Raw genomic sequence first — 13,798 nt, 5'->3', positions numbered from 1 at the left:
TAGGTTTCACTTAAATCTAGATAGGTTTGCATTTCCTATAGACTGTAAAGATTGCTCCTACAAAACAAATGCCACATCAACAATCTCCATAAAATGCAAAAAATTCAATGAGAGTCAAAGTCTTTTGAATATTGACCAGTCAACATTAGTTGATTAACTATCATTAACTTTAACAAAATGATACATATACATATATCCTCATTTTAAAAAGAACCATAATTTTGTACCAGATTACCAATACTAGATACCAGATAGTCGATACCAGATTGTCTAACCATGACGACCAAGTTGAAATGAGCTCCAGAATTTGTCTAAGAACACAAGGGTGAGAATGTTGTAAGAGTGTTTTATCACCCTACCACGAAGCTGTTAAGCTTCCCTGGAATCTTTCTTGACATGAAAGATACCCAGCCCAGCAACGAGGCAATCTAAACTAGTAAAACTTAGAAGAGTAATGGAATTGTGTAGTAACAAAAAGTCATATTCTAAAATTAATATACTACACAAACATTCCCAATAACCACATACTTAGATCAATATCCATCTTATCATAATTAAAAGAACTTATCCTTATTTCCAATTCACATCATACCATCATATATGCATGTGAAACATGTAAAATAAGAATCATGAGCAATCCATAATATGACATCCACAACAAGCCATGTGAAATCATTTTAACATCATAAAACAATTTTATCAAACTATCATCTTCATCATCAAACCTTGTAAAGGAATGATTTTTTTGACATTCTCTACATATAAAGGAAGGTAAACATCCACTTGGTTAACAAACATGTCAATTTCCTAATACTTCCTCTATTTATTCATATAGGTTGATAAGCCATTTGCTTCAAGAACTCTAATTATCGAAAAAATAGTAATGATAAAATACTCACTCTTCTAGGCTAATGGTAACTTCTATATTAAATATATAGCATGTACACTATTTCAAACCATTCCTTATCCCTACTCAGGATCAATAGAGACCTCACTAAACTAAACAATTAGATTGCAAATCCAATATTGAATAAATACATATTCCAAATTATGAGGAATCTTGATCACAAGTGTCTTATAGATTAATACCCTAAAACAATAAGAATTGATTGATAGAAAGTATCTTATCCACTATTATTGTCAATTCTATAAGAGAACATTAAGACAAAAGAATACATCACCTTATATAAAACTTCACAATTTTCCCATTTACTGATAATTTCTATTAAAAAAATACACATGTTTGAAAGTTAAGTAACTTGAAAAGAGTAAAAAGTCTTGGGTGCATTCATAAATTCAAGAAAAACACCAACACAAGAATGCTCAAGGCAAGTCAAGGAAAATTTACTAATCATCAGCAAGAATATCATTCCCTTTCACATGCAATTTTGTGTTGAAACAAAAACATTGAATCATTAGTTTGTACAAGCAAAAGGAAAGGAAATATTTGCTAAAAAAATGGTTTGGTCACACAAAACGTCCACTAAATGAACATTAAGAGCATGTATTTAGTCATGACATAATGACTACTATTTATGGTTCTATTTTATTTTGGCACTCAGCAAGGAAGAAATGTTCCAAGGATTATCACTATAAAACATACAGAGTAATAATGTTTCTCAAGAATTAAAGAAGAATTTTCCATTTCAACATGAACCCGAACTCCAACACTTATGTTGGGACTAAAAATTGCATGGTCAATTTTTAATACCATTGAAAAAATCAAGCCCTTAAACGCTTTTAAAATGCATATGTACCTAGTTGTACCTGACTGTACCATTGAAGCCCTAGAGGTGTTTAATGTTTCTAACACCTTCCATTCAGCCTGTCTACCTGTTCCATGAAGTTAAAACATCATTTTGAGCTATTTGGTGAAGTCCTGTTTTGAGCTAGTGTTAAATCTGCATTTTCACTTAAGTGTCAAATAGCGACAGGAGGCTATGTTTGCAACTGAATATCTCACACCCAGAAATGTGTCATGATTAGCCACTTTGGGAGTGTCTAGTATCCATACCTGAGAACCTATGTTTGAAATTTCGAGTCATTTTGAGTCCGTTTGACTAGGTTTTGAATCCCTCAAAGTTGGTCAGTTACTGTTTTCACTCATTTGCACTTTGTAGACTTTTTTGAAAGGCCCTGTTTGACGTACTATAACTTTTGACCAGTTGACCCGAGTGAGAAGATTCTTTTTACATCATACTCTAGGGGTCAGAAACTTTATGCATTCCAGATTTGAGCTTATGACGAATCCGTTTGATCAATTTTCAAACGCGATTCCATTTGCAATGTTTAAAGTTTCACTGGCAGTCAGAACTGCAGATTGATCAGGAGTCCTGTTCGAGATGTCATATCTTTGTGCCTGTGATTGGTAGGATCGAATGGTTTGTTTTCCTGTGTTCTACTTTGAAAATACTATAAGTGTGTCAGTTTTAAAGCTTTGAGGAATCCATCTTCACACTTTACCAAGGTCATTCCATTCACAAAAAAATGATATTTCACTGATGTCCTATGTCTTGCAAATCCAGGTAGTCAACTTTGCGCCCTTGCCAAATTTACCCCATGATTCGTCATGAGCCAAAACTGTAGAATCATACCTTCCTCATGGCAAAGTACCAGTGTCCCAGTTTTCAGAACCTCAAGTGCTTGTTTGTCTAGTTTTCCAGGCCATTTTCAAATGCACTTTCCAGTTTTCTAACATGTTTATTTGCATGTGAATTTAAGTTGGCAACTTCAGAGGTCGACATCTTTTGACCCTGATGTCGTTATGCAACGAGATCTGGTAGGCCTGTTGAACATGTCAGAGAGAACAAAGATCCTAAGTTTCAGAGCTTGGTCAGTTGTTCGGGTCAGTTTTTAAGACTAGTCAAATGACCTCCTAACGCAAGATTAATAGTTTGTAAAAGCTACAGAGGAGCCCCATGAGGCCGGAGACTAAAATCACTCTACGCTGAGCAAGGAGGATTTTCAATGCATAAAAGGAAATGAGCTTGTGAAGGAGAAGTTTTATGTGGCTAGAAAAGAGGAGACTCTTGTGCTAGAAGAAGTCCACTGAAAAGCATTTGATTCAGCATATTTGAGGATTTGTTGAAACTCAACATCAATAATCAAACGCTTTTCCCCTTTCATGTTGAAGAGCTATAATAGAATACCCTCACTCAGCTCCTGAGATTCATAGATCTACATTTAGCTAATGTAGATTGATGTTATTTCATGAGTTATTAGGAGAAATAAGGGTTTTTATCTGCTTTACATTAGATTCAATGTATGTTTTGACAACTGGTACCATATAAAAAATCTATAGGTATACCTGCCTAGGTTTTGCAGAGCCTGAAGTGCAGAAGGAGTATAGCCTTATAGTTGGCCCAAGTTCTTGGTGAAGTGTGTCCATTATTGGAGATAGCTGCCCATAGACGCATTCTTGCCTTGCATACTTGGTTGTTTAAACACTGTTAAATCAGGAGCCAACAACTTATACCACAACAATTTGGGTTTAGAAAGGTATGCAACTATATAATGTCTAAATACACACATGGTTAGAACACCATTTTGAGGTCACCACAACCCCCTTTTCTCTATACTTTCTTTATCAAAAGGATTCTTTTTGGAGTTAAAAAGATTAATACTTGTTCAAGAAGGGCAATCTCAGGTTCTAACCTCATCACTATGTCCTGATAATCAAGGCTTAACCACAAGATTTCATCACCCATTCACTGAACCAAAAGTAATAGTTCTATGGGTCAGTATGGCTAACACAGATGCAAAATGGAAATAACGAGTCCTGGCTAAAACCTAGAGTGCTAGGAAGAAAGCTACACACCTTTCTATTAACCCTACTTTCACCTTTTCCAAGAAAAAGAAAAAGACTATAGACAATACACTATTATTTCTAATCATTTCCAACAAGGAAACAATTTCAAATCTCTTAATGTCTAATACCAACAAGTTGCTGACAGATGTCCAAATCTTAAGAATTTTTCTATCATTCATTCTTATAATTAACGAATTCAATAAAATACATTCCTTTTTGTGCTTTAGTTAAGATGAACAATACCAAATCATGTACCATACAAAAATATTGCAAAGCTTCCATAAAGCAAAGGAACCTGTGATTTGAAACAACTCGATGCCCTTGCTTCCCAACTCCACTTCTTTCTTCTGAGACCCCAATCTCTAGCTGCTACTTGCTACATAATTTATCCCCATTACCACTTCTTGATTGTGCATGGTTAAGTATAATTTCGTATTTGATAACAATTCTTCCCACTATCACAATAGTTTTTTTTTTATTTTAAATTTTATGATTTGAAGTCAAATTACACGTGGAAAAAGATTACCTATTTAATTGGTACAAAAGGAAATAGGTTGTGACATAGATTCATACCTACCTTGATCAAATCTTCAAAAACATTAATATTCTACATTCATATTGTTGTCATCCTTTTTTTTTCCATTTCATCATAAATATTTATCTCTTATATTGAGGACAGTATCATAATATCCAAATTGTGATAAAACCTCTTTATAGACATCCATTTCTTAGGTTGGATAGTTACATACACCATCATAACATCCGCATACATATCCAACATCAAATATAGACTATCTTCATAAACATCTATTTTAAATTAAGTCTTCATTAACTTAACTCAAGATATTGGTTTGATCACCATCCATTTTGTTATCATCTTTTGATCTTGTCATTTTTTTCATAAGTGTTGATAGGTTTAGAAAACCATTGTAGTATATGCCATTATATTTTACAAATCATATTAGCTTTAGAATTTTCTAAATTCCATGAAGAATTAAACATGTAGTTAATTTTTTGAAGTATGTCTAACATATGTATTAACTTCACTGAGTGGGCCCATACCTAGAATGATTTATTTTTTATACATGATATGCTTAACAATGGTGTTTATATGATTTTGATAAATGTAAAAATATATTTTTGTGGATATCAATATATAGATATAATGACATTTCTATAGAACTTTTTATGTATTTAAATAACATATCTAGGCCCTCTAACAATATTCATATTATTTAGGATGGGTAGAAAGAATAAATGGGAATCACTTATCAAGCTAGATGTGCAAGACATCCCTAATCAAGGAAATCATTTTTCAAGTGATGAACTTGAATGGACACCTATTGGCAATGATAATAACCACCAAATAGACTTGTGTGCTGCTATCCCTCTTGAAAGACTCCCTCACTTTGTGAAAGGTGAAGGTTTATTAGGTGACATAGAAACAACTTTTATATGAAAAAAACATGAGGAGCATATTATGGAAGAACCTTCTAACCACGCCACAAAGATGTATTCAAGGTTTGTCTAGTTTTGATAAATTAATTATGCCACCTTTTTTTTTTGTAATACCAATTAATATATATTTGTGTACATGTATAAACAGTTATCATTGTGCATTTGGGCCTCAAGATGATAGAAATATAGATGAAAACAAGAATGTGAAAAAGAAAAGGGTTTGAAAGTTTGTTCAAAAAAGAGGTTGCCAAGCCCACTTTCTTGTTAGAGTTATGTATGGTAGACAAGATGTTGCTATCATTACATATAATGAGCATATCCATCAAGATGTTAGTGGTGAATTTTGTCATGGAAAGAATGACCCATCTGGTGATCCAAGGTGTACTTTTGCACCAAGGTTGTCAAATGAGTGCAAATCATACATAGAATCCCTATTACTTATGGGAGTGGAGATTAATACCATATGTGAACAACACTACTTAGATTTTGGTTTGAAAGAGTTGATGAATAAGAGAGACACATGTTTGTTGAAAAAATGTGTTAAATGCATGGAAAAGAGTGTGTTCACAATGTTCACAGAAAAATGAAGATGATTCAAAAAGTGTATGTTTGTGGCATGTGGAGGAGAAAGACAACTTCTTCTATTATAAAACACCAAACAATGCAAAAAATATTCCATTTATTATAGGCATTCAGACACCATGGATGCGAGAAATGATGGTGAAACATTCACACAACTCAATCATTGCAATGGGCTCTACATTCTCAACAAATAAGTATTGTGTAAGTAGAACAATGTTAATTTTATTTATTGACCTTAATTCAATTTTCTGTCTAATTTATTCTAAAAATAACAATGTATCACTAATTTATGTATGTGCAATATGAGTTGTATACATTGCTTGTATTTGATGAACAAGAAGTCGACGTACCTGTTGCATGGGCTATATCCTCAAGAAACAAAATTGAGGATATATGTGAATGGCTAATGGAGGTTTACAAAAGAGGGAAAGCATATAAAGAAGATTGGCATGTTAATGCATTCATGACAGATGATGCCACTGCTGAGATTGAAGCAATTAGGTTTATCAATCTTACTTTATATTTTCAATAGTGTAATGGTTTTCTATTTCATTTACAAAAAAAAAAAAATTCTTGCTTTTGAATAATAATAATTTTTTCATTTAACATTCACTTTTGTGAGAATGCACTTGTTATTATTGGATCTTATAATGTAAATTACAGATCAACCTTTAATTGTCGAGTACTTTTATGTATCTGGCATGTACGTAGAGCATGGTTAAAGAATGTGTACATGTAAGTCAAGATTCAATTAAAGCATAGGAAATATCATATTCTTAAACATTATATCCTAATATAATTATTGTAATCCAGGTTTGTGAGTAACAGGGATGTTGGAACAAAAATATTTGAAAGATTGGGTGAAATAATGTATGGAATGAGTGACAATGTAGACATCGTCACTCATTTGATTAACAATTTCATAGAGGAGTTTAAAGAAGAGAAGAAGTTTATTGAGTATTTTCAGAAAACTTGGTGTCAAAATCAGAGACGCATTGGTAAGTCAATCAAAATATCATTATGTTTTATTTTCATTTACATCTTTTATAACTTGTTTATAGTGTAATCTATCATTTTTTTTTGTGTAGAGATGTGGGCAAAATATTTTCGAAGTTTCTCTCATGCAAACCAAAAAACTAATGTAGCTATAGAGTCATACCATTTTCACATTAAGAGTCATTATTTAAGTGATCTTTCCAAGAAATTTACAAGGAGAATGGATTGGCTAATTCATACACTTCTTCGTAGAGTAGAACCATACTATACAAATAAAAGATATCTTCAGTTATCTAGGTTCTTGACTAACTTCAAAAAGGAAAGATATTATACAACTGCTTTAGAGAGATCAAAAGCAATAGCTGATACAGATTTTTATGCCCATCATCTTCTTCCTAATTCATATAAGGTAAGAAGCCAAACTGATCCAACAAAATGGTGCCTCATTAGGAAATTTGGATAAGATTTAAATGTTTGTGATTGTCAGTGGGCAAAACGAGGAAATATGTGCAAACATGTGTTGAAAGTTTTAAATCTCTTAAAAAGAGACAACATAGACCAACAAGATCAAGTTGGTGGTAAGTTTCATTTGTGATTTAATTTTTTTAGTTATTTCTAATGTTTTCTTTTTCCAAACTAACTAAATTTAATTTATTAAATTGCAGATGATGTTACTACATTAGTTGGTGCAAGTGATGAAGTTAGAGGAGGTGCTTGTCATGAAAATGGTATCATTGGTAATGTTAATATTCTTACAATTAAGTATTAAATAGCTTTATGTTTCTAAATATTAACTAATTATTATTTCAATTGTAGATGGTTGCACACATCTAGAGGATCAAGATGTGCCTGGGGTTGTCATTGTCAAAGTTCAAAGCACTGGTAATTTTCAAAACTATCATTTTATAATGAAGCATTAGAATTTTAATAATATTTTAAAACTTGGTCATTATTATTTTTGTTATAGATTGCTGAAAATCATATAATACTTCCAATGATGAATTTCTATATTTAGTTGACTAAATTAATTTAATTTAATTACAGATGATGTTACTAGATTGGTTGATGAAAGTGATGAGGTTAGAGAAAGCTCTTGTCATGAAAATAGTACCATTGGTAATGTCAATATCCTTACAACCAATAATTTAATTATTTAATGTTTCAAAAAATTAACTAATTATTATTTCAATTATAGATGGTTGCATGCATCCAGAAGATCAAGATGTGCTTGGGAATGTCATTACCGAAGGTCAAAGTAGAGGTAAATTTCAAAACTATCACTTTATAACAAAGAAGTAGAATCTTTAAACTAATTTTTAACTTAGTCATTTTTATTTCTATTACAGATGGTTGGAAATCATCTAATACTTCCAACAATGAATTTCTAGATTCAGTTGACTACATAACTTCATTGCTTCAAAATTTACCAGTTAGAGAAGATGAAAAAATAATGTTTAGTCAATGTGTTGGGAGATTTAATAAAGACATGTATGCAACTTTTTCTTCATCTTCCAAATTCAAAACAATTCCTGGCTCAGAAAAAACATCTATGAGACGAATAGTACCATGGTTTAGTCTAAGTAAAATGCGCAAATGTCATTTTACTCAACAAAAGCATAATGCCATAACTCAAAAACCAAATGAAAGAGCCAAGGAACACGAAGCTTTTCAATTCCCCTCTACAGGATCTAGAAAGAAAAAGAAAAACAAGGTCATTAATCGATAAGGCATAACAATACAACATGAAAGAGATGTTATCATATAGAAAGGTAAGTACATTTATTCAAAAGTATTTTACTAATTTATATAACAACAAATATTTTCTATATATGATAAACATGTCATTTGTAGGTTTGAACTACCAAGAAAGCATTTGCCGACGTCAATTACCTTTTTCCATCGATTTGAACCAAATGATTACAGGTGAAATAAAAGTTATATATGGTAATTATCTTAAATGATTATTATATTTCTTGGAAACTAACTAAATTAATTTTAATAAATTATAGATGATGTTGCTCCATTGGTTGATGAAAATGATGAAATTAGAGCGAGTTTTTGTCATGAAAATGCAATCCAAGCTAGAAATGGTAATGACTTTAAACAAAATGACAATTTAATTAGGTTTTGATTCTTTTTCTTCTATATTGATTTTATATGATTTGATGTATTGAATATGCAATATTGTTGTAGTGCTAGATGGTGGACAAAATACTCAAGAAGATTTCTTACCCAAGACGACAACAACAATGGATGCAATACAAGTTACCACTGGTAATAAAATAATGAGATCTATTTTCACAATTTTTGTGCCTTTAATGCATACATTATGTTTTGATTCTTTAAATGTGAATGTTATTTCAGTTTTAAATGATCAATACAACAACCAAGACCATGCATTACCCTTTTCTCTTAATCTTAACCGAACAATAGCAATAGAAGACACAATGCAAAGTGGAGATGGTAAGAAAATTTTGTATTCAAATTTCATTGATTCCAAGTCTTTCATTTAGAATTTAAAGTTATAACTAACTTGATTTATTTACAGGTGTTGATGATATTTGTATGGAGGATCATGACCAACATCTCTTTGGATAATCAAATGTTGGCATGATATTTATATAGAAGATCATGGTCAACACATTTTTGGTTAATATTGTAATATATTATAATTTGCATATTGACTCTTGAGTACTAAACTCTCTTTAATAGAGTGAAGACAACATAAATTTAGGATCTAGAATTCATTTGTTTTGAAAGAGGTCAAAAATTACTTTTTTATTCTAAATTATGATCAACAATTTCTTTTGAATTTGATATATATATGTAGTGTTCAATCAAATAGAGTCACATTTCTTTGAGTTGAGAATTTTAGAAAAACCATTATAAATTTTTTTAATGAGTTATTTATATATATCTTGAACTATATATATATTTTATTCAATTTAAATTCTATTCTATTATGTCATATAATTTGCCACTTTTTTTTGTTAAAATTGTTTTCGTGAAAGAAATTTAGGTGTTAACAAAAAAGATGACTGGACATTTAATTGTGCTAGACTTTATTCTAATTTCATTTTGACTGTTAAAATACTTGTGTAAAAATTGAAACTTGAAATCATCTCTGCAATTAATTATTTCTATATTTTTGTTATAATATATATAATGAATTTGTATAATGTTCTAAGTAAAAATATATATATCTAAATTTATGATTTGTTATTTTAATTATTTACCAATAAAGACATGTAATGTTTGAAACATGGAGAAAAGAGAGAGTGTTCTTCATCTATTTTTCGTTAAGTTTTTTTTTTAATCTAATATATGACTAATAAAAAATAAAGTTTGTATATCGTATGAGAAATATGATAAATATGCAAGAAATATTTTTTATTAGTTGTATTTTTATCAAATAAAATATTTTAGTTGTAAATGATGTTATTAAATAGTAACAATATAAAAGAAACAATAAGAATTGAATTAGCTATATGTATGTATTATTTTATTATTATTACAATAAATAAGAAATATGCTCATTCATTTACATAAATTTAATTTAATAAATATTTTCTAGTACATAATAAACTTAGAATTAAAATTAAAGTTATATTTTAATATAGATTAGAAAAAAAATCTATAATGCCCATTTTAAAATTATTCTAAGTTAAATAAAAATATTTTAAGTAAAAATCATATAAAAATATATTGTATGAATACATTAAAATATTCTGAATACATTAATAGAATAACAGTAAAACTTTGACTACACAGTTTCTCTCCCCTGCTGCATACTCGTATGGCACATGGAAGGTTAACTTTTTTTGCCCATTACAGATGAAGAATATGAAGTCAGCAGTTTTACCGCCAAATTTTTTCACCAACCATCCTGTTGCGTGTTGCATTCATTGATTGCAAATGTAACAGTTGAAATTCGTAAATTCGATTGACAGAACGACGGTTTGGTTTGTTTCTGTAGCCAGTACCGGAAGCAGAGGCAGAAGGAACTTGTTGACGTGATTGGCGACTGAGTACAGGTGACAGGAGGATGCTATGGAGGGCATGGATGCACATGCCTATCCATGGCAACGGGCACTGGCTAGCCGGTGCAAATATTCGGCTATTTAGCCAGTGCCCTTAGCCAAGTGGGATTCACCACTTCCTTAGACAATGGGCGCTTCCCAAGCACATGCCCACACTGCCCAAGGTCGTTGACTTACCTCATGCTTGAGGATGACATGGGCGGTAGAAACTTCAAGCACGCTTACCCAAACCTACACCCAAATCTTTGAAGGGGATATTTCATTAATTTTTTACCTCTTCTTTTTTGACTTTATGCCAAGACAATTAAAGCCAACATCCACGTGGGAGACAAGATAAGGGGAAAAACACTTAGGAGATAAAGTAGTGTGACATCAGTAAGGAGAGGGCACAGATAAGAAGTTATGTATTAAAGTTTAATGGTTGCACTTAGGATAGGATAGAATAGTTTTTCATTGATTTTCATTTTTATTGCAAGAATTTGATGATCTTGTTGCTCAGGATCGAGCTCCTTGTTGAGCTCTCCTTGTTGTTTTCCTTTCTGTCTTAATAAAATTTTACCCCTCTTTTTGCAAAAGAGAATTAAAACTTTGCATACAAATTCCACAGAGCATTTTTGCTCTAAAAATGATGAAATTTCTTAAGGTTCATTTTTCTCCTCCAAGAGTTGTTTTTTTTTGAAATTTATTTTCTCATCAAGTGTGTGTGTGTGTGTGTGTGTGTTTTTTTTTTGTTATAGAAATTTTAACATGGCACAAGGGGGATAATGTTTTGTTCAATTTCTAGGATGGATTATAGGCATAGTTTTTGATGTTATATTATGCATTCAAGGTAAGAGTATTTTTTTTCAATAGTTACTAACAATGCAAAATAAAGTAACATTTATTTGCATCAATTTTCTTCTAACACCTAATCATAATCAAATCCAACAACTTCATTATAGCATTAGTTTATATAATTTCAATTGATCAATTTGCATATGGAAATAATTTTCAAAAGTGCAAGGAATGCCATAAGAAATGAACTGCTCTTTTTTTTTCAACATACATGGACTAACCACTTCATATACTATTTTATTCAAAAACTTGATTCAAGGACTCAATCAAGAAAAAATCAGGGAAGAAAATCCGATATCATTGTCATTACAAATCTAAAGTTTAGCAATGAATTTTACATCAAAATCATATTTCTTGAGGAGAAGTCTCCATAACACTAGACTCAAGAACACCAAAACTCTGAATCCAATTTTGCTCCATATCAAGGTATCAACTAAGAAATCTACAAATTTACATAAAGATAACCATGGAGAACCAAAATTGACTGGGTGACAATCAAATTCAAACACATGTACACATTCAACCAGGTAATCTCATCCCAGGTTTGCACAATAGGTTCCATATCAAACCAAGACTAGCGAGAAGGTGAATTTTTTGTAGGGTAGGAGATGTCAATCATAACACCAAACATATGTCTCTTCTAAGGCTTATAATCAAAAATAAATTTCATTCATTCACTCTTTATCTCCCCAAACACAAAACGGTTTGTATTGACAAGTAGGGGCCCATAACACCCTACTTTCTCCCTCTCTTCATCATCATGAGGAGATACTTTTCACTAACCCGAAGTCCAACTAAGGCCCTCCTCCTGTACATGGTCATTTTTGCCCTATCCAAGGGTGAGTAATGACAACACACCCTTAACAATTTTCCCCACAAAACAAAATGGAAAATAAATAAGAAACCCACAATAACCCATCCCACACATATTTCATCACACACACGAAATAAACACATATGAAATAAGTTTACTTAAGCAAATAAAAACTTAGCATGAAGAACAAGGCCATGAGGAATCTTACCTTCACAAAGGTTATGACAATAGAGTTTTTGAGAAGAGCTAATCCTTCTTCCTCCTCAAATCCAAGGTTGACTCTCTCTAAATGTAAAGAATGGGTGAACACCCTTCAACCCTCAAAATGGAAATTAAATAGACTTCTAAACTCACCCACCTAAATGACAATAACTCCAGACATGACTTAAGCCTTTTAGAGTCTTCCAGCTTGATCCTACAATTAAGACAACCTTTTTGGTGAAGTGTAGACTTGGTAAACTCACAATGATGTTCAATTTTTGTAGAAAGGGAAAATGAGATATTTAGGAGGTCATAAAAGTCAATAGAAGGATTTAGAAGGGTGGAAAATGTCCCCAACCCATACACATACCCCCTATCTTGGATTGCATTAATTTTGCCCCCTAGGATCATTTTAGGACCTATAAATTAGCTTGAAATATTTGAACTTTCTAAAAATTCTAGAAATGCAAACTTTCCACTAAACCCTAATTAGGGTAATTGATTTAGGTTACCAACTAATTAGTCTTAGGTTACTAACCTAATCAATCTCAGATTATTGGGTTACTCTGCTAACCTAATTAACATGCTAATATACATATACGAATTATGAGTGTCAAGTGACACCAAGATTCATTGTTACGTAACATTAAATACCTTACAATTACAGAATGATACACACATTCAAATTAGGATACAAATAAAATACGAAACAACAAGGTCTGCGTCTCTTCATTAGACTCAACCCTGGGTTTCACAGACTATTATACATAGGGTCGATTTCTGATTCTCCATTAGATTCCATAGTCAATAATTCTGCACATTCAATTCACACATCAGTAGTTCAATAATATCATATTCATATTTTTAAACCAAATTGAAAAATCACATTGATCAAAATATCAATCTTCCATTTAAACAACATTTTTTTCATTTATGCACACATATTTGATCATCACAAATAACATAATTAAAGTGTTTAACATATTCATAATCTTGAATTCATTTAGTGTAATACACCATCATTATGCATGCTTATAAAACATCAAATAACATGATTAAACATTT

General features: G+C 31.3%; 1 protein-coding gene across 1 annotated transcript; it reads left to right on the top strand.

The window, feature by feature from the left end:
• Positions 1 to 6,710: 6,710 nt before the first annotated feature.
• Positions 6,711 to 9,686, top strand: LOC149569996 (uncharacterized). The gene is made up of 11 exons (XM_089822655.1): positions 6,711 to 6,846; positions 7,332 to 7,422; positions 7,510 to 7,581; positions 7,661 to 7,726; positions 7,889 to 7,960; positions 8,040 to 8,105; positions 8,696 to 8,767; positions 8,854 to 8,934; positions 9,038 to 9,118; positions 9,209 to 9,307; positions 9,393 to 9,686. Exons 2-11 carry the CDS (start codon positions 7,350 to 7,352, stop codon positions 9,440 to 9,442), a joined length of 732 nt encoding a protein of 243 aa, XP_089678781.1. The 5' UTR covers positions 6,711 to 6,846; positions 7,332 to 7,349; the 3' UTR covers positions 9,443 to 9,686.
• Positions 9,687 to 13,798: the final 4,112 nt, after the last annotated feature.

The sequence above is a fragment of the Cupressus sempervirens genome, chromosome 3, assembly GCF_028749045.1.
Source record: "Cupressus sempervirens isolate cs-2001-9-10 chromosome 3, ASM2874904v1, whole genome shotgun sequence".
NCBI classification, from domain to species: Eukaryota; Viridiplantae; Streptophyta; class Pinopsida; order Cupressales; family Cupressaceae; genus Cupressus; species Cupressus sempervirens.
The sequence above is the reverse complement of the archived record's forward strand: the minus strand, read 5'-3'. Positions and strand labels throughout refer to the sequence as shown.

Excerpts from the sequence above, each read along its gene's own strand:
- LOC149569996 (XM_089822655.1), top strand. The coding sequence starts at position 7,350 with ATGTGCAAACATGTGTTGAAAGTTTTAAATCTCTTAAAAAGAGACAAC. Across the intron at positions 7,961-8,039 it reads TCATGAAAATAGTACCATTG|ATGGTTGCATGCATCCAGAA; the intron begins GTAATGTCAATA and ends TTTCAATTATAG. Across the intron at positions 9,308-9,392 it reads CACAATGCAAAGTGGAGATG|GTGTTGATGATATTTGTATG; the intron begins GTAAGAAAATTT and ends ATTTATTTACAG.